A 21,060-nucleotide genomic window follows, 5' to 3' on the forward strand; every position below is an offset into this window, starting at 1 on the left:
TCGTGAGGACCGCCACAGGAAAGGAAGACCCAGAGTTACCTCTGCTGCAGAGGATAAGTTCATGAGAGTTAGCTGCACCTCAGATTGCAGCCGAAATAAATGCTTCACAGAGTTCAAGTAACAGACACATCTCAACATAAACTGTTCAGATGAGTGTGTGTGAATCAGGCTTTCATGGTCGAATTGCTGCAAAGCAACCACTACTAAAGGACACCAATAAGAAGAAGAGACTTGCTTGGGCCAAGAAACACAAGCAATGGACATTAGACCGGTGGAAATCTGTCCTTTTGGTCTGATGAGTCCAAATTTTGAGATTTTTGGTTCCAACCGCCATGTCTTTGTGAGACGCAGAGTAGGTGAACGAATGATCTCTGCATTTGTGGTTCCCACCGTGAAGCATGGAGGAGGAGGTGTGATGGTATGGGGGTGCTTTGCTGGTGGCACTGTCAGTGATTTATTTAGAATTCAAGGCACACTTATCCAGCATGGCTATTACAGCATTCTGCAGCGATACGCCATCCCATCTGGTTTGGGCTTAGTTCCACTATCATTTGTTTTTCAACAGGACAATTACCAAACAACTCCAGGCTGTGTAAGGGCTATTTGACTAAAAAGGAGAGTGATTGAGTGCTGCATCAGATGACCTGGCCTAGTCAATCAACTGACCTCATCCCAATTGAGATGGTTTGGGATGAGTTGAATGGCAGAGTGAAGGAAAAGCAGACAACAAGTACTCAGCATATGTGGGAACTCCTTCAAGACTGTTGGAAAATCATTCCAGGTGAAGCTGGTTGAGAAAATGCCAAGAGTGTGCAAAGCTGTCATCAAGGCAAAGGGTGGCTACTTTGAAGAATTGCAAATAAACAAATCAAAATATATTTTATAACACTTTTTTTGGTTACTACATGATTACATATGTGTTATTTCATAGTTTTGATGTCTACACTATTCTGTCATGTGGAAAATAGTAAAAATAAAGAAAAACCCTTGAATGAGTAGGTGTGTCCAAACTTTTAACTGATATTGTATAAAAAAACACGTTTCTTTAAATACGCTACATGACCAAAAGTATGTGGACACCTGCTCGTTGAACATCTCATTCCAAAATCATGGGCATTAATATGGAGTTGGTCCCCCCTTTTGCTGCTATAACAGCCTCCACTCTTCTGGGAAGGCTTTCCACTAGATGTTGGAACATTGCTGCAGGGACTTGCTTCCATTCAGCCACAAGAGCATTAGTGAGGTCGGGCATTGATGTTGGGCCATTAGCCCTGGCTCTCAGTCAGCGTTCCAATTCATCCCAAAGGTGTAAGATGTGGTTGAGATCAGGGCTCTGTGCAGGCCAGTCAAGTTCTTCCACACCGATCTCGACAAACCATTTCTGTATGATCCTCGCTTTGTGCATGGGAGTATTGTCATGCTGAAACAGGAAAGGGCCTTCCTCAAACTGTTGGCACAAAGTTGGAAGCACAGAATCGTCTAGAATGTCATTGTATGCTGTAGCTTTAAGATTTCCCTTCACTGGAACTAAGGGGCCCGAACCATGAAAAACAGCCCCAGACCATTATTCATCCTCCACCAAACTTTACAGTTGACACTATGAATTGGGGCAGGTAGCGTTCTCCTGGCATCCGCCAAACCCAGATTCTACCTTCGTACTGTCAGATGGTGAAGCGTGATTCAACACTCCAGAGAACGTATTTCCACAGTTTCCCGAGTCCTATGGCGGTGAGCTTTACACCACTCCAGCTGGCGCTTGGCATTGCGCATGGTGATATTAGGCTTTTGTGCGGCTGCTCGGCCATGGAAACCCATTTCATGAAGCTCCCGACGAACAGTTCTTGTGCTGACGTTGATTTCAGAGGCAGTTTGGAACTCGGTAGTGAGTGTTACAACCGAAGACGAATGCGCTTTACCACTCGGCAGTCCTGTTCTGGGAGATTGTGTGGCCTACCACTTAGTGGCTAAGCCGTTGTTGCTCTTAGACGTTTCCACTTCACAATAACAGCACTTACAGTTGAGTGGGGCAGCTCAAGCAGGGCAGAAATGTGAAGAACTTGTTGGAAAGGTGGCATCCTATGACCTGAGCTCTTCAGTAAGGCCATTCTACTGCCAATGTTTGTCTATGGAGATCGCATGGCGGTGTGCTCGTTTTTATACACCTGTCAGCAACGGGTGTTACTGAAATAGCAGAATCCACAAATTTGTGTGTGTATATATATATATTTATGTATTCTACTTCTACTACTAAAATTTGATTTGATTTGTAAAATGGTCAACGGACCAGCATAGGCTCCAATGAAGAGTTGATCTTCTCCTCCAGTCTTCAATTTCCAAGGAGGAAGCTTATCCCATTTCTTAGTCATCCTTATGCACAACAACAGACTGCATTAAGTTCCTGTGACATATTCCAAATGGCCGAATTCAAGTATTCTTTCTATTAGGCATATAAAGTTTCGTGAAAACGAAACCATTGCATTCGTGCTAAATCACGAGTCACTCAAAGTTGAAAATGTCTAACTAAAAATGAATAACATTTGGCCAATCATTAATAAATCACAATTCAATATTAGAATCATTCAGCTGACATTGCTATAAATATGATAACTCCATAACATGCACGGCTAAATGAACTTGATGACTACATTGATTGTGGCGGTCTCAGCTCGGCTGTGTTCCCCTCTGGAAGCAAGACTGAACCATTCTCACCGGAGAAACGGGTGTCCTCAAAAATATCACAACACTTCTATCAGTGCCTATGTAGCCCGTACGACCTAATGCAATGGCGACAACTTAACTTGCAATGTGCAGGTCTACTTACTGTGTGCATAAATCACATTTCCGGTGTCGAATATAATCATTTTTCCTGGAATTGTGACGTGGTCTGTTCCTAGATCCATCAGTTCTCTTTAGTGTTTGCCAATGTTGGAGGTGTAACTGGGGTCTGGCCCTGGACAAAGGTAAAGAATAGCCTATTTATTAGCGATCTATTCATGTTCAGATAACCCTTAGGTTTTTGTTCGACCTGTGTCACCTCTGAATACGTGTTGTCTTGGTGAATTATACTGGGCTGCTCTTGCAGCAGGGGCGAATGCGTTGTGGGGATGCAAACTAAAGGGGTGTTCGCTGTTCGGCCATGATGCCGACCGCACTGGAAGACTTCAGAACCGGTTAGCTAGCTTGCTAGCTAGCTAATTATCTAACCTAATGCAGAATAAATATGCATGCATTTAACCTATGCATGGTTACATCTGCAACATGTCTTTATATAGATACACGCTTACGGCACGTTTTGTATCCATTTTCATGGAATGGTTATTGCTGTCAATTGACATAGTTGGTGGCAGTCCGTGTCAATTGAGGCGACTTTGTAGTTAGCGAACGAACCGTTAGCACAGCAGAAGCAGCTACAGTTTGCTTAACTAGCTAGCATGGAATGTCATGCAATAATGTCAGAGTATATTGTTAGAATATAATTCTCGATGATTTTAGGCAGGTAGCAAGCTAGCTAGTGGTTGTTGGCAGCTAGCTCTGTTATTATAGCTAGGTAGTTAGCGTGCTAGTTAGGTAAATTGGCTAATAATAACACACATGCTAACTTACTAACGTTAGTTATATATTTTGCTTCTTGTCAGGACAGCTAACTACTAGCCATACATGGACAAAAAAAAAGTTGTATTGAAATTGTAATGTGACATGTTATGCTCAATATAGGCCAGCCAAAATAAACCATATGTTCAGATAAACGAATTACTGGATCATATGCTAGGCGTAACTACTGATGCGTGGGTTATTCTGTTTATTATAACTCACTTTGAAAACGTGTTATTCCATCCAACGATTATCTGACGCTTTCTACCCAGATCTCATTTGACGCTTTCAACCCAGACCATTAAATAAAGGGTTTCATTTGCACATAAGGTCATAGCATCAAACACACATAGAAGTACTGTGTAATATAGATTCACAAAGCTGATTCTACTGCAAAGACTATGTGGCCCTCAGGGACCTCCAGGGCCTCCTCCTGTAGGCTAATAGCCACTATATTGGGTAATCAAATAAAATACAAATTGTCACATGCGCTGACTACAACAGGTGAAATGCTTACTTACTACAAGCCCTTAACCAACAATGCAGTTCAAGAAATAGAGTTTAAGAAAATATTTACTAAATAAAGTAAAACATTTAATAAAAAGTAACAATTAATAAAATAACATTAACGAGGCTAAATACATGGGGTATCAGTACAGAGTCCGCGTGCGGGGATATAGGTTAGTCGAGATAATTTGTACATGTAGGTAGGGGTAAAGTGACTATGCATAGATAATAAACAGATGAGCAGCAGTGTAAAACAGCAAAAGGGGGGGGGTCAATGTAAATAGTCTAGGTGGCCATTTTGATTAATTCTTCAGCAGTCTTATGGCTTGGGGGGTAGAAGCAGTTAAGGATACTTTTGGTCCCAGACTTGGCGCTCCGGTTCCGCTTGCCGTGCGGTCGCAGAGAGAACAGTCTTATGACTAGGGTGACTGGAGTCTTTGACAATTTGTTTTGGGGGGGGGTGGCCTTCCGGCAGTTACAGAACCATCACAGCTAGCACAATTACTACCTATTCCATAAATGTTCAAACCTATTGGGAGAGACCATAAGTACTATGTTTTGCTAGTTAACATGTCCCCCACCGGCCCTGCGTTGTCTCTCTCTGGCAGCAATGACTCTGTGTGCCTCGAAAATGGCATCCAATGCAGTGCTATATAATATGGAATAGGGTAGCATTTGTTCCCTCGCTCCCTCGACGTTGAGCTTAGCAGCAGGGACACGAGCATAAAGGGTCATTGTGTGGTCGCATTAACTAACCACCAATGGATCAGAATGTGAGCTAGGCTACTCCATTTGGGTTCTGGTGATGTCATTTCCTGGCCGATTTACCTCAGTCAGTGCTGTCATAGGCTGTAAGGCTGCGTCCCAAATGGCTCCTCCCTATTCCTCATGTAGTGCACTTCTCTTGACCAGGGCTCTTAGGACTCTGGTGAAAAGTAGTGCACTTCTCTTGACCAGGGCTCTTAGGACTCTGGTGAAAAGTAGTGCACTTCTCTTGACCAGGGCTCTTAGGACTCTGGTGAAAAGTAGTGCACTTCTCTTGACCAGGGCTCTTAGGACTCTGGTGGAAAGTAGTGCACTACATGTGGGGGGAATAGGGTGTCGTTTGGGATGTGAAGAAGGTCACTGGACAAACAATGAACAGGGCTTTCATAAGAGACTTCTGTACTATGCTTATATGCATACTCTTGTTATATAGCCAGATGATACATGCTAGTGTCACAAGCTCACACATGTCATTTAGTTTTGTGTGTTTAATATATATTTGCTCCTCTGCTAGGTAAAGAGCATGGCTCAAGTGAAAGTGCAGACCTCAACGCCCCTGGCTGGCCCTGGCTTCTCCCCTCTCGGGGCCATGCCCAGTCCAGGACCCTTGGGTCTACAGCCCTCAGTCAATGGCCCTGGACCCACCCCCGGCTGCCCCGCTCCCTCAGCCGGGTATGGACCCACCCCCGGCTGCCCCGCTCCCTCAGCCGGGTATGGGCCCGACACCCCTGTGTCTGCCAACTCACCAGGTAGGTCAAATTCAAATCTGGACCTCTAAGTCATCTCCACTGCTTTTTTTCATTAATCAGGGACTGATTTATACCTGGGACACCAGGTGAATGATTCCCCCTCTAATCAGGGACTGATTTAGACCTGGGACACCAGGTGGATGATTCCCCCTCTAATCAGGGCCTGATTTAGACCTGAGTTACCAGGTGAATGATTCCCCCTCTAATCAGGGACTGATTTAGACCTGGGACACCAGGTGGGTGATTCCCCCTCTAATCAGGGACTGATTTAGACCTGGGACACCAGGTGGGTGATACCCCTCTAATCAGGGACTGATTTAGACCTGGGACACCAGGTGAATGATTCCCCCTCTAATCAGGGACTGATTTAGACCTGGGACACCAGGTGAATGATTCCCCCTCTAATCAGGGACTGATTTAGACCTGGGACACCAGGTGGGTGATCCCCCTCTAATCAGGGACTGATTTAGACCTGGGACACCAGGTGGGTGATTCCCCCTCTAATCAGGGACTGATTTAGACCTGGGACACCAGGTGGGTGATTCCCCCTCTAATCAGGGACTGGTTTAGACCTGGGACACCAGGTGGGTGATTCCCCTCTAATCAGGGACTGATTTAGACCTGGGACACCAGGTGGGTGATTCCCCCTCTAATCAGGGACTGATTTAGACCTGGGACACCAGGTGGGTGATTCCCCTCTAATCAGGGACTGATTTAGACCTGGGACACCAGGTGGGTGATTCCCCCTCTAATCAGGGACTGATTTAGACCTGGGACACCAGGTGGGTGATTCCCCCTCTAATCAGGGACTGATCTAGACCTGGGACACCAGGTGGGTGATTCCCCCTCTAACCAGGGACTGATTTAGACCTGGGACACATAGTGGGTGATTCCCCTCTAATCAGGGACTGATTTAGACCTGGGACACATAGTGGGTGATTCCCCCTCTAATCAGGGACTGATTTAGACCTGGGACACATAGTGGGTGATTCCCCTCTAATCAGGGACTGATTTAGACCTGGGACACATAGTGGGTGATTCCCCTCTAATCAGGGACTGATTTAGACCTGGGACACATAGTGGGTGATTCCCCTCTAATCAGGGACTGATTTAGACCTGGGACACATAGTGGGTGACTCCCCTCTAATCAGGGACTGATTTAGACCTGGGACACATAGTGGGTGATTCCCCTCTAATCAGGGACTGATTTAGACCTGGGACACATAGTGGGTGATTCCCCTCTAATCAGTGACTGATTTAGACCTGGGACACATAGTGGGTGATTCCCCTCTAATCAGGGACTGATTTAGACCTGGGACACCAGGTGGGTGATTCCCCCTCTAATCAGGGACTGATTTAGACCTGGGACACCAGGTGGGTGATTCCCCCTCTAATCAGGGACTGATTTAGACCTGGGCCACCAGGTGGGTGATTCCCCCTCTAATCAGGGACTGATTTAGACCTGGGACACCAGGTGGGTGATTCCCCCTCTAATCAGGGACTGATTTAGACCTGGGACACATAGTGGGTGATTCCCCTCTAATCAGGGACTGATTTAGACCTGGGACACATAGTGGGTGATTCCCCTCTAATCAGGGACTGATTTAGACCTGGGACACATAGTGGGTGACTATGCAGCACTCATGATCCAGTAGGGTCAGATTAGAATACCCCTGGTCTGTAGGCTAGTACTAGTTACTACCCCTGGTCTATAGGCTAGTACTAGTTACTACCCCTGGTCTGTAGGCTAGTACTAGTTACTACCCCTGGTCTATAGGCTAGTACTAGTTACTACCCCTGGTCTATAGGCTAGTACTAGTTACTACCCCTGGTCTGTAGGCTAGTACTAGTTACTACCCCTGGTCTATAGGCTAGTACTAGTTACTACCCCTGGTCTGTAGGCTAGTACTAGTTACTACCCCTGGTCTGTAGGCTAGTACTAGTTACTACCCCTGGTCTGTAGGCTAGTACTAGTTACTACCCCTGGTCTGTAGGCTAGTACTAGTTACTACCCCTGGTCTGTAGGCTAGTACTAGTTACTACCCCTGGTCTGTAGGCTAGTACTAGTTACTACCCCTGGTCTGTAGGCTAGTACTAGTTACTACCCCTGGTCTGTAGGCTAGTACTAGTTACTACCCCTGGTCTGTAGGCTAGTACTAGTTACTACCCCTGGTCTGTAGGCTAGTACTAGTTACTACCCCTGGTCTGTAGGCTAGTACTAGTTACTACCCCTGGTCTGTAGGCTAGTACTAGTTACTACCCCTGGTCTGTAGGCTAGTACTAGTTACTACCCCTGGTCTGTAGGCTAGTACTAGTTACTACCCCTGGTCTGTAGGCTAGTACTAGTTACTACCCCTGGTCTGTAGGCTAGTACTAGTTACTACCCCTGGTCTGTAGGCTAGTACTAGTTACTACCCCTGGTCTGTAGGCTAGTACTAGTTACTACCCCTGGTCTGTAGGCTAGTACTAGTTACTACCCCTGGTCTGTAGGCTAGTACTAGTTACTACCCCTGGTCTGTAGGCTAGTACTAGTTACTACCCCTGGTCTGTAGGCTAGTACTAGTTACTACCCCTGGTCTGTAGGCTAGTACTAGTTACTACCCCTGGTCTGTAGGCTAGTACTAGTTACTACCCCTGGTCTGTAGGCTAGTACTAGTTACTACCCCTGGTCTATAGGCTAGTACTAGTTACTACCCCTGGTCTATAGGCTAGTACTAGTTACTACCCCTGGTCTGTAGGCTAGTACTAGTTACTACCCCTGGTCTATAGGCTAGTACTAGTTACTACCCCTGGTCTGTAGGCTAGTACTAGTTACTACCCCTGGTCTGTGGGCTAGTACTAGTTACTACCCCTGGTCTGTAGGCTAGTACTAGTTACTACCCCTGGTCTATAGGCTAGTACTAGTTACTACCCCTGGTCTATAGGCTAGTACTAGTTACTACCCCTGGTTTATAGGCTAGTACTAGTTACTACCCCTGGTCTGTAGGCTAGTACTAGTTACTACCCCTGGTCTGTAGGCTAGTACTAGTTACTACCCCTGGTCTGTAGGCTAGTACTAGTTACTACCCCTGGTCTGTAGGCTAGTACTAGTTACTACCCCTGGTCTATAGGCTAGTACTAGTTACTACCCCTGGTCTGTAGGCTAGTACTAGTTACTACCCCTGGTCTGTAGGCTAGTACTAGTTACTACCCCTGGTCTGTAGGCTAGTACTAGTTACTACCCCTGGTCTGTAGGCTAGTACTAGTTACTACCCCTGGTCTGTGGGCTAGTACTAGTTACTACCCCTGGTCTGTAGGCTAGTACTAGTTACTACCCCTGGTCTGTAGGCTAGTACTAGTTACTACCCCTGGTCTGTAGGCTAGTACTAGTTACTACCCCTGGTCTGTAGGCTAGTACTAGTTACTACCCCTGGTCTGTGGGCTAGTACTAGTTACTACCCCTGGTCTGTAGGCTAGTACTAGTTACTACCCCTGGTCTGTAGGCTAGTACTAGTTACTACCCCTGGTCTATAGGCTAGTACTAGTTACTACCCCTGGTCTATAGGCTAGTACTAGTTACTACCCCTGGTCTGTAGGCTAGTACTAGTTACTACCCCTGGTCTGTAGGCTAGTACTAGTTACTACCCCTGGTCTGTAGGCTAGTACTAGTTACTACCCCTGGTCTGTAGGCTAGTACTAGTTACTACCCCTGGTCTATAGGCTAGTACTAGTTACTACCCCTGGTCTGTAGGCTAGTACTAGTTACTACCCCTGGTCTGTAGGCTAGTACTAGTTACTACCCCTGGTCTATAGGCTAGTACTAGTTACTACCCCTGTGTCTGCCTATATAGGCCTATACAATACTTGTTGTATTGGTCCATTTGCATGGAGTAATCCTTTTTGTTGTTGTTGCTGTCACAGTACCTAACCTGACACGCAACATGATATGTCATTATATTTGACATTTGAGTCATTTTGTCAGATGTTCTTGTCCAGAACGACTTACACTTAGTGCATTCATCCTAAGATCGCTAGATGAGACGACTACACGTCACAGTCGTATTGAGTAAATCTTCTCTCAACGAAGTAGCTATCAAGGAAAGTCAGTGTTAGTGGGGAAAAGAGAATTGACTTTTTGTTCTTCTACGGTATAGCTTAGTACTAGTTACTAGCATCGTGGTTTCTCCAGCCACTATACGTACAGTTCTTCCAGACAGACCGCTTGGGTCTCTAGGACCAGGAGTGGGAAAACAGACATCTCATCTTGGGTCTCTAGGACCAGGAGTGGGAAAACAGACATCTCATCTTGGGTCTCTAGGACCAGGAGTGGGAAAACAGACATCTCATCTTGGGTCTCTAGGACCAGGAGTGGGAAAACAGACATCTCATCTTGGGTCTCTAGGACCAGGAGTGGGAAAACAGACATCTCATCTTGGGTCTCTAGGACCAGGAGTGGGAAAACAGACATCTCATCTTGGGTCTCTAGGACCAGGAGTGGGAAAACAGACATCTCATCTTGGGTCTCTAGGACCAGGAGTGGGAAAACAGACATCTCATCTTGGGTCTCTAGGACCAGGAGTGGGAAAACAGACATCTCATCTTGGGTCTCTAGGACCAGGAGTGGGAAAACAGACATCTCATCTTGGGTCTCTAGGACCAGGAGTGGGAAAACAGACATCTCATCTCAGCCCAAAATCTGTTTTCATATCGTCAATGACAATAATGACTAATAGATGATTTATGGTTATTAACATGTTATTGTTTTTCTTCTTCTCCCCATAACAATGTAATAACACATCTGGTCCAGGCCCACCCCAGGAGAACATGGCAAACCCTAAAGAGAAAACTCCTATGTGTCTGGTGAATGAGTTAGCCCGTTTCAACAGGATCCAACCGCAGTACAAGCTGCTCAACGAGAGAGGCCCTGCACACGCTAAGGTACCCAGCCTTATGAAGCATGACTTCCCTGCTCCAAGTGACACGTCTAATGGTTTACACCATCACTGGTTTACACCATCACTGGTTTACACCAACACTGGTTTACACCATCACCGGTTTACACCATCACCGGTTTACACCATCACCGGTTTACACCAACACCGGTTTACACCATCACCGGTTTACACCTACACCGGTTTACACCTACACCGGTTTACACCAACACCGGTTTACACCATCGCTGGTTTACACCATCGCTGGTTTACACCATCGCTGGTTTACACCATCGCTGGTTTACACCATCGCTGGTTAACTCCATCGCTGGTTTACACCATCGCCGGTTTACACCATCGCCGGTTTACACCATCGCCGGTTTACTCCATCGCCGGTTTACACCATCGCTGGTTTACTCCATCGCTGGTTTACACCATCGCTGGTTTACTCCATCACTGTTTTACACCATCACCGGTTTACTCCACCGGTTTACACCATCACCGGGTTTACACCATCACCGGGTTTACACCATCACTGGTTTACACCAACACTGGTTTACACCAACACTGGTTTACACCATCACTGGTTTACACCATCACTGGTTTACACCAACACTGGTTTACACCATCACTGGTTTACACCATCACGTGCAGTAGATCACCTGCTTGGTGTCGATGAACAACGGCGGTTCAACATGTTGGATCGTCGGGAAATGAACAGAAAATAACCAGCTGCAGACAGCCGACTCTGTGTTGGTCTGTCTTCTCCTAAAAACACAGCCGACTCTGTTGGTCTGTCTTCTCCTAAAAACACAGCCGACTCTGTTGGTCTGTCTTCTCCTAAAAACACAGCCGACTCTGTTGGTCTGTCTTCTCCTAAAAACACAGCCGACTCTGTTGGTCTGTCTTCTCCTAAAAACACAGCCGACTCTGTTGGTCTGTCTTCTCCTAAAAACACACTCTGTGTTGGTCTGTCTTCTCCTAAAAACACACTCTGTGTTGGTCTGTCTTCTCCTAAAAACACACTCTGTGTTGGTCTGTCTTCTCCTAAAAACACACTCTGTGTTGGTCTGTCTTCTCCTAAAAACACACTCTGTGTTGGTCTGTCTTCTCCTAAAAACACACTCTGTGTTGGTCTGTCTTCTCCTAAAAACAAACTCTGTGTTGGTCTGTCTTCTCCTAAAAACACAGCCGACTCTGTATTGGTCTGTCTTCTCCTAAAAACACAGCCGACTCTGTTGGTCTGTCTTCTCCTAAAAACACAGCCGACTCTGTTGGTCTGTCTTCTCCTAAAAACACAGCCGACTCTGTTGGTCTGTCTTCTCCTAAAACACACTCTGTGTTGGTCAGTCTTCTCCTAAAAACACAGCCGACTCTGTTGGTCAGTCTTCTCCTAAAAACACACTCTGTGTTGGTCTGTCTTCTCCTAAAAACACAGCCCACTCTGTGTTGGTCTGTCTTCTCCTAAAAACACAGCCGACTCTGTTGGTCTGTCTTCTCCTAAAAACACAGCCGACTCTGTTGGTCTGTCTTCTCCTAAAAACACACTCTGTGTTGGTCTGTCTTCTCCTAAAAACACACTCTGTGTTGGTCTGTCTTCTCCTAAAAACACACTCTGTGTTGGTCTGTCTTCTCCTAAAAACACACTCTGTGTTGGTCTGTCTTCTCCTAAAAACACACTCTGTGTTGGTCTGTCTTCTCCTAAAAACACAGCCGACTCTGTATTGGTCTGTCTTCTCCTAAAAACACAGCCGACTCTGTTGGTCTGTCTTCTCCTAAAAACACAGCCGACTCTGTTGGTCTGTCTTCTCCTAAAAACACAGCCGACTCTGTTGGTCTGTCTTCTCCTAAAAACACACTCTGTGTTGGTCAGTCTTCTCCTAAAAACACAGCCGACTCTGTTGGTCAGTCTTCTCCTAAAAACACACTCTGTGTTGGTCTGTCTTCTCCTAAAAACACACTCTGTGTTGGTCTGTCTTCTCCTAAAAACACAGCCGACTCTGTTGGTCAGTCTTCTCCTAAAAACACAGCCGACTCTGTTGGTCTGTCTTCTCCTAAAAACACACTCTGTGTTGGTCTGTCTTCTCCTAAAAACACAGCCAACCCAATGTCTTTCGCTGACGGCTATGTGTTGACGGAAGACACGTGTGATTGCAAATTTAGATTTTCTATGCAATGGATCCCTATTACAGTTAAATGTCTGGCTTAGTGTCTGCTCAGCTAAATGACTTGATGTCATGTTACATGTGTTCTCCCTCCTGTCCACTGGGTGGTGCTGTGGGCAGATCTTTACAGTGCAGCTGTGTCTTGGGGAGCAGGTGTGGGAGGCGGAGGGCACCAGCATCAAGAAGGCCCAGCACTCCACCGCCTCTCTTGCCCTCACTGAGAGCCTTCTGCCCAGGCCCGCTCCTCGCTCTCCTACAGTGGACATCAGCAGCAACCCAGGTAATTTAGATGTCTTATTTATGATGCGTTTTTAGAGGGACAATGTACAAAAAACACATAGTGGTGTACTGAGAAATTCACCAGATTTAGCTTCCAGTTTATCTGTAGACGGAACTCCTAGGTATTCAGGTTCCCAACACCAGGGTCCTGTTCAATGGGCACACACGAGAGAAAACATTTTGAGGCAGAAAACTAAAACGAAAGTATAATAACTGTATTCCAAAACATTTTACAGTACAATCACTCTCTATATTTTACAGTACAATCACTCTCTATATTTTACAGTACAATCACTCTCTATATTTTACAGTACAATCACTCTCTATATTTTACAGTACAATCACTCTCTATATTTTACAGTACAATCGCTCTCTACATTTTACAGTACAATCGCTCTCTACATATTACAGTACAATCACTCTCTACATTTTACAGTACAATCACTCTCTACATTTTACAGTACAATCACTCTCTACATTTTACAGTACAATCACTCTCTACATTTTACAGTACAATCACTCTCTACATTTTACAGTACAATCACTCTCTATATTTTACAGTACAATCGCTCTCTACATTTTACAGTACAATCGCTCTCTACATATTACAGTACAATCACTCTCTACATTTTACAGTACAATCACTCTCTACATTTTACAGTACAATCACTCTCTACATTTTACAGTACAATCACTCTCTACATTTTACAGTACAATCACTCTCTACATTTTACAGTACAATCACTCTCTACATTTTACAGTACAATCACTCTCTACATTTTACAGTACAATCACTCTCTATATTTTACAGTACAATCACGCTCTACATTTTACAGTACCATCACGCTCTACATTTTACAGTACAATTTCTCTCTATTTATTTTTTTATTTTTTATTTCACCTTTATTTAACCAGGTAGGCTAGTTGAGAACAAGTTCTCATTTGCAACTGCGACCTGGCCAAGATAAAGCATAGCAGTGTGAACAGACAACAACACAGAGTTACACATGGAGTAAACAATAAACAAGTCAATAACATAGTAGAGAAAAAAAAGAGAATCTATATACAGTGTGTGCAAAAGGCATGAGGAGGTAGGCAATAAATAGGCCATAGGAGCGAATAATTACAATTTAGCAGATTAACACTGGAGTGATAAATCATCAGATGATCATGTGCAAGTAGAGATACTGGTGTGCAAAAGAGCAGAAAAGTAAATAAATAAAAACAGTATGGGGGTGAGGTAGGTAAATTGGGTGGGCTATTTACAGATGGACTATGTACAGCTGCAGCGATAGGTTAGCTGCTCAAATAGTTGATGTTTAAAGTTGATGAGGGAGATAAAAGTCTCCAACTTCAGAGATTTTTGCAATTCGTTCCAGTCACAGGCAGCAGAGAACTGGAAGGAAAGGCGGCCAAATTATGTTTTGGCTTTTGGGATGATCAGTGAGATATACCTGCTGGAGCGCGTGCTACGGGTGGGTGTAGCCATCGTGACCAGTGAACTGAGATAAGGCAGCGCTTTACCTAGCATAGCCTTGTAGATGACCTGGAGCCAGTGGGTCTGACGATGAACATGTAGCGAGGGCCAGCCGGCTAGGGCATACAGGTCGCAGTGGTGGGTCGTATAAGGTGCTTTAGTAACAAAACGAATGGCACTGTGATAAACTGCATCCAGTTTGCTGAGTTGAGTATTGGAAGCTATTTTGTAGATGACGTCGCCGAAGTCGAGGATCGGTAGGATAGTCAGTTTTACTAGGGTAAGTTTGGCGGCGTGAGTGAAGGAGGCTTTGTTGCGAAATAGAAAGCCGACTAGATTTGATTTTGGATTGGAGATGTTTGATATGAGTCTGGAAGGAGAGTTTGCAGTCTAGCCAGACACCTAGGTACTTATAGATGTCCACATATTCTAGGTCGGAACCGTCCAGGGTGGTGATGCTAGTCGGGCGTGCGGGTGCAGGCAGCGAACGGTTGAAGAGCATGCATTTGGTTTTACTAGCGTTTAAGAGCAGTTGGAGGCCACGGAAGGAGTGTTGTATGGCATTGAAGCTCGTTTGGAGGTTAGATAGCACAGTGTCCAAGGAAGGGCCAGAAGTATACAGAATGGTGTCGTCTGCGTAGAGCTGGATCAGGGAATCGCCCGCAGCAAGAGCAACATCATTGATATATACAGAGAAAAGAGTCGGCACGAGAATTGAACCCCGTGGCACCCCCATAGAGACTGCCAGAGGACCGGACAACATGCCCTCCAATTTGACACACTGAACTCTGTCTGCAAAGTAGTTGCAGTTGATCACGCCATCACGGTTGACAACTCCATTGTGTCCTCCTCCCAGAGTGCTAAGAACCTTGGCGTGATCCTGGACAACACCCTGTCGTTCTCAACTAACATCAAGGCGGTGACCCGTTCCTGTAGGTTCATGCTCTACAACATTCGCAGAGTACGACCCTGCCTCACACAGGAAGCGGCGCAGGTCCTAATCCAGGCACTTGTCATCTCCCGTCTGGATTACTGCAACTCGCTGTTGACTGGGCTCCCTGCCTGTGCCATTAAACCCCTACAACTCATCCAGAACGCCGCAGCCCGTCTGGTGTTCAACCTTCCCAAGTTCTCTCACGTCACCCCGCTCCTCCGCTCTCTCCACTGGCTTCCAGTTGAAGCTCGCATCCGCTACAAGACCATGGTGCTTGCCTACGGAGCTGTGAGGGGAACGGCACCTCCGTACCTTCAGGCTCTGATCAGGCCCTACACCCAAACAAGGGCACTGCGTTCATCCACCTCTGGCCTGCTCGCCTCCCTACCTCTGAGGAAGTACAGCTCCCGCTCAGCCCAGTCAAAACTGTTCGCTGCTCTGGCACCCCAATGGTGGAACAAACTCCCCCACGACGCCAGGTCAGCGGAGTCAATCACCACCTTCCGGAAACACCTGAAACCCCACCTCTTTAAGGAATACCTAGGATAGGATAAAGTAATCCTTCTAACCCCCCCCCCCCCCCCTTAAAAGAGTCAGATGCACTATTGTAAAGTGGTTGTTCCACTGGATATCATAAGGTGAATGCACCAACTTGTAAGTCGCTCTGGATAAGAGCGTCTGCTAAATGACGTAAATGTAAATGTAGTTGGTGAACCAGGCAAGGCAGTCATTAGAAAAACCGAGGCTACTGAGTCTGCCGATAAGAATATGGTGATTGACAGAGTCGAAAGCCTTGGCCAGGTCGATGAAGACGGCTGCACAGTACTGTCTTTTATCGATGGCGGTTATGATATCGTTTAGTACCTTGAGCGTGGCTGAGGTGCACCCGTGACCGGCTCGGAAACCGGATTGCACAGCGGAGAAGGTACGGTGGGATTCGAGATGGTCAGAGATCTGTTTGTTGACTTGGCTTTCGAAGGCCTTAGATAGGCAGGGCAGGATAGATATAGGTCTGTAACAGTTTGGGTCCAGGATGTCTCCCCCTTTGAAGAGGGGGATGACCGCGGCAGCTTTCCAATCCTTGGGGATCTCAGACGATACGAAAGAGAGGTTGAACAGGGTGGTAATAGGGGATGCAACAATGGCGGCGAACAGTTTCAGAAATAGAGGTTCCAGATTGTCAAGCCCAGCTGATTTGTAGGGGTCCAGGTTTTGCAGCTCTTTCAGAACATCTGCTGTCTGGATTTGGGCGAGTAGCGCGGGGGGGGGGCGGAGCTGTTGGCCAAGGTTGGAGTAGCCAGGAGGAAGGCATGGCCAGCCGTTGAGAAATGCTATATTTTACAGTACAATCGCTCTCTATATTTTACAGTACAATCACTCTCTATATTTTACAGTACAATCACGCTCTATATTTTACAGTACAATCACGCTCTATATTTTACAGTACAATCACGCTCTATATTTTACAGTACAATCACTCTCTACATATTACAGTACAATCGCTCTCTATATTTTACAGTACAATCACTCTCTATATTTTACAGTACAATCACTCTCTACATTTTACAGTACAATCAGAGAGAGTTGCCGAGGCCTCGGCCCATCCAGACAGTACCAGGGACAGTACCAGGGTTAGAGGAGGACAGCCGTAGGCCTCGGCCCATCCAGACAGTACCAGGGTTAGAGGAGGACAGCCGTAGGCCTCGGCCCATCCAGACAGTACCAGGGACAGTACCAGGGTTAGAGGAGGACAGCCGTAGGCCTCGGCCCATCCAGACAGTACCAGGGACAGTACCAGGGTTAGAGGAGGACAGCCGTAGGCCTCGGCCCATCCAGACAGTACCAGGGTTAGAGGAGGACAGTTGATGACTGAAGGACATCATAACCCTCATGTACAGTATGTCCATAGCAAGTCCTCTTGTTATTTTCATGGTGTGCGTCCCAAATTACACCCTATTTCCTATGTAGTGCACTACTTTTGACCAGAGTCCTATTGGAATAAGGGCACCACTTGGGAAGGAGCCCCATGTTGATGTTGTCAGTGGAAACAGTAATAATGGTAGTAGATTGATCTGAAGGAATTCCAGGGCCGTCTGAAGTTCCTTATAGAATGGTCTGATGTTCCTATTCAGAGTCTGTTAACCGTAGTGACGACACATTTTAACTGGTTAATTACTGGTGAATAACCAGATTATTCTCTTTACCACAACTCACTCTCTCTACCTCGCTCTCTGTCTCTCTATCTACCTCTCTCTCTCTATCTATCTCTCTCTCTACCACTCTCTACCTCTCTCTCTCTACCCCTCTCTACCTCTCTCTCGATCTCCTCTGCTGACCCTCTGTCTTTTCCTTCCTTCCCCTCATCTTGTCTTTATTTCTGCCTCCCTCTCACCCCCCCCTCATCTCTCTCACCTCTCTTTCTCTTCCCCGAACTCTCCCTCTCTCCCTCCATCCCTCCTCTCTCTCCCTCCATCCCTCCTCTCTCTCCCTCCATCCATCCCTCCCTCTCCCTCCCTCCATCCCTTTCTCTCTCTCTCTCCCTCCATCCCCTTCTCTCTCTCCCTCTATCCCTCTCTCTCTCTCCCTCTATCCCTCTCTCTCTCTCCCTCCACCCCTCTCTCTCCCTCCCTCCATCTCTCCCTCCACCCCTCTCTCTCCCTCCCTCCATCTCTCCCTCCACCCCTCTCTCTCCCTCCATTCCTCCTCTCTCTCTCCTCCTGTAGGTAGTATCACCCCTACGGTGGAGCTGAATGGTCTGGCTATGAAGAGAGGTGAGCCAGCCATCTACCGTCCGCTGGACCCCAAGCCCATGCCCAACTACAGAGCCAACTACAACTTCAGAGGCATGTGCAACCAAAGGTGAGACCGACCACCTCGCAGATGCTCTCATCCAGAGCCATTTACCGTTAGTGCATTCGTCTTAAGATGAGATGAGGCGACGATATGTCACAGTAAGTACATTTGACCTTAAAGTAGCTAACGGCAAAGTCAGAGTTGGTAGGAAAAGACAAGTGCCATTTTACATTTTTTTCTTTATTACATTTTTTCTTTGTTATTTCATTCACTAAAAGCAAACAGATAAACACATTGACCAACTCTCTGGTCAGACTCCATTTCAAAGTTGAAATATTGGCAGATGCCTCAATAGATGGCAATAAAATAACCCGTACATTGACCACAGCCCTGTGATTTAGACAGGGTTTCTCAATCTGAATGAAGGAACGAACGAGGGGTCTCTTGTCCAATGTGCCGACCTGTCTTCAGAAATAAATGTAACTCATGGATCACCTGTCCCACATAGTTATCCTATATGGATCACCTGTCCCACATAGTTATCCTATATGGATCACCTGTCCCACATAGTTATCCTATATGGATCACCTGTCCCACATAGTTATCCTATATGGATCACCTGTCCCACATAGTTATCCTATATGGATCACCTGTCCCACATAGTTATCCTATATGGATAACCTGTCCCACATAGTTATCCTATATGGATGACCTGTCCCACATAGTTATCCTATATGGATCACCTGTCCCACATAGTTATCCTATATGGATAACCTGTCCCACAAAGAAGAGCTCGCCATCAATCAATCTAATGTATTTATAAAGCCCTTCTTACATCAGCCGATATCTCAAAGTGCTGTACAGAAACCCAGCCTAAAACCCCAAACAGCAAGCAATGCAGGTGTAGAAGCACGGTGGCTAGGGAAAAACTCCCTAGAAAGGTCAAAACCTAGGAAGAAACCTAGAGAGGAACCAGGCTGAGGGGTGGCCAGCCCTCTTCTGGCTGTGCTGTGTGGAGATTATAACAGAACATGGCCATGATGTTCAAATGTTCATAAATGACTAGCAGGGTCAAATAATAATAACCACAGTAGTTATCGAAGGTGCAACAAGTCAGAACCTCAGGAGTAAATGTCAGTTGGCTTTTCATGGCCGATCATTAAGAGTATCTCTACCGCTCCTGCTGTCTCTAGAGAGTTGAAAACAGCAGGTCTGGGACAGGTAGCACTTCCGGTGAACAGGTCAGGGTTCCATAGCCGCAGGCAGAACAGTTGAAACTGGAGCAGCAGCACGGCCAGGTGGACTGGGGACAGCTAGGAGTCATCAGGCCCGGTAGTCCTGAGGCTTGGTCCTATGGCTCAGGTCCTCCGAGAGAGAGAGAGAAAGAAAGAGAGAATTAGAGAGAGCATACTTAAATTCACACAGGACACCGGATAAGACAGGGGAAGGACTCCAGATATAACAGACTGACCCAAGCCCCCCGACACATAAACTACTGCAGCATAAATACTGGAGGCTGAGACTCCAATAGGTAGAAAAACATTCAAAGGCCGTTTTCTCAAAAGTGAGTTTACAAGTTGATCAACTTTCAAAGCAGAATTACTTTCCCATTGTTTCCTCAACTGTAGTGTCTGATATACCATTTATAGGGCTCTGAGTCTCTACTTTTATCCAATGTAAAAAAACACACATTTCACATTTTGCTACATAAGACTGAATCAAGGAGGGTCGGTCACATCTGCATTGTTCCTTCGAAGGCCAAACATACCGCACGGTGTGCAGTTTGAGTTTGAGTTTGAGTTTCAGTGCCTGGAGTTTGATAAACGGTGGTCAAATGTAGTGTGTTTGGCCTTCGAAGGAACAATGCAGAACATCCCTACTGTCAAATATGGTGCTGAATCCTTCATGTTGTTCGGAGGGGATTATTTTATTTTCTTCCACTTCTCCAACAAGTGCAAGCGTGTAACTGTAGTGGCTGTGTTCATGGCCCGTGTTGCTGTGCGTTTTGATGGGTACACCAGGATTCTCCTTTTGATCCTGGTGACCCAGATGTGTTTCAGTCCGGGGTATTCTTATCGGACTTTAGCGGGTGTTTTCTAAACAGATGAAAGCTTGGCCCTGCTCTCTGTCTCTTGTCAACTCCCCTTCTCCTTCAGCAGAGTCATCTCCAGTATTTCCAAACCACCATAAAAGCGCCAGAGGTTCTGGATTAATGATCCCCCTCCCCGTGCTGGAATGCAGAGAGGGTAGAGAGGCCATCTTACCTTATTTAGTTCAGACACAGAGGATATTCTGCTGCTCCTCTCCCCTTGTCACTTCCAGGTAGATAGCACTCTCTCTGTCCTGTCTGTCTCTCTCTCTCTCTGTCTGTCTCTCTGTCCTGTCTGTCTCTGTCTGTCTCTCTCTGTCTGTCTCTGTCTCTGTCTCTGTCTGTCCTGTCTGTCTCTGCCTCTCTCTCTCTGTCTGTCTCTCTGTCTCTCTGTCTGTCTCTCTCTCTCTTTCTGTCTGCCTCTCTCTCTGTCTGTCTATGCCTCTCTCTCTCTCTGTCTCTCTGTCTGTCTATGCCTCTCTCTCTCTCTGTCTCTCTGTCTGTCTCTGCCTCTGTCTCTCTGTCTGTCTCTGTCTCTGCCTCTGTCTCTCTGTCTGTCTCTCCCTGCCTCTGTCTCTCTGTCTGTCTCTGCCTCTCTCTCTCTGTCTCTCTGTCTGTCTCTGTCTCTGGAGGTCTTTCTGTTTTTATCGTTCCTCTTGTATTTTCTCGTCTTTTCTGAGTGGAGGAAGCGTGGGAGGAATGTGATACGAGGATGAAATCCTCTTCTGACATGTTGAAGCGATCATCTTAATGAGAATCAAACAGGAAGTTGAAGTCTTCTTCAGTATTTCTGAGTCATAT

General features: G+C 46.2%; 1 protein-coding gene across 7 annotated transcripts in view; it reads left to right on the top strand.

Annotated features, from left to right (window-relative positions):
* The first annotated feature begins 2,840 nt into the window (after window positions 1-2,840).
* stau2 (staufen double-stranded RNA binding protein 2) overlaps window positions 2,841-21,060 on the top strand; it is a 322,536-nt gene continuing 304,316 nt past the window's right edge. For 4 of the 7 annotated variants that reach the window (XM_071414103.1, XM_071414100.1, XM_071414106.1 and 1 more), the window contains exons 1-5: window positions 2,841-2,960; window positions 5,378-5,612; window positions 10,399-10,529; window positions 12,808-12,967; window positions 18,101-18,236. In XM_071414103.1, coding sequence (XP_071270204.1) covers window positions 5,387-5,612; window positions 10,399-10,529; window positions 12,808-12,967; window positions 18,101-18,236 — 653 coding nt within the window. In that variant the 5' untranslated portion in view covers window positions 2,841-2,960; window positions 5,378-5,386. Of the gene's footprint in view, window positions 2,961-3,130; window positions 3,171-5,377; window positions 5,613-10,398; window positions 10,530-12,807; window positions 12,968-18,100; window positions 18,237-21,060 lie in introns of those variants that run through there. The other 3 variants (XM_071414107.1, XM_071414104.1, XM_071414102.1) reach the window with 3 other exon arrangements.

This window comes from Salvelinus alpinus, chromosome 8, assembly GCF_045679555.1.
Source record: "Salvelinus alpinus chromosome 8, SLU_Salpinus.1, whole genome shotgun sequence".
Taxonomy (NCBI): domain Eukaryota; kingdom Metazoa; phylum Chordata; class Actinopteri; order Salmoniformes; family Salmonidae; genus Salvelinus; species Salvelinus alpinus.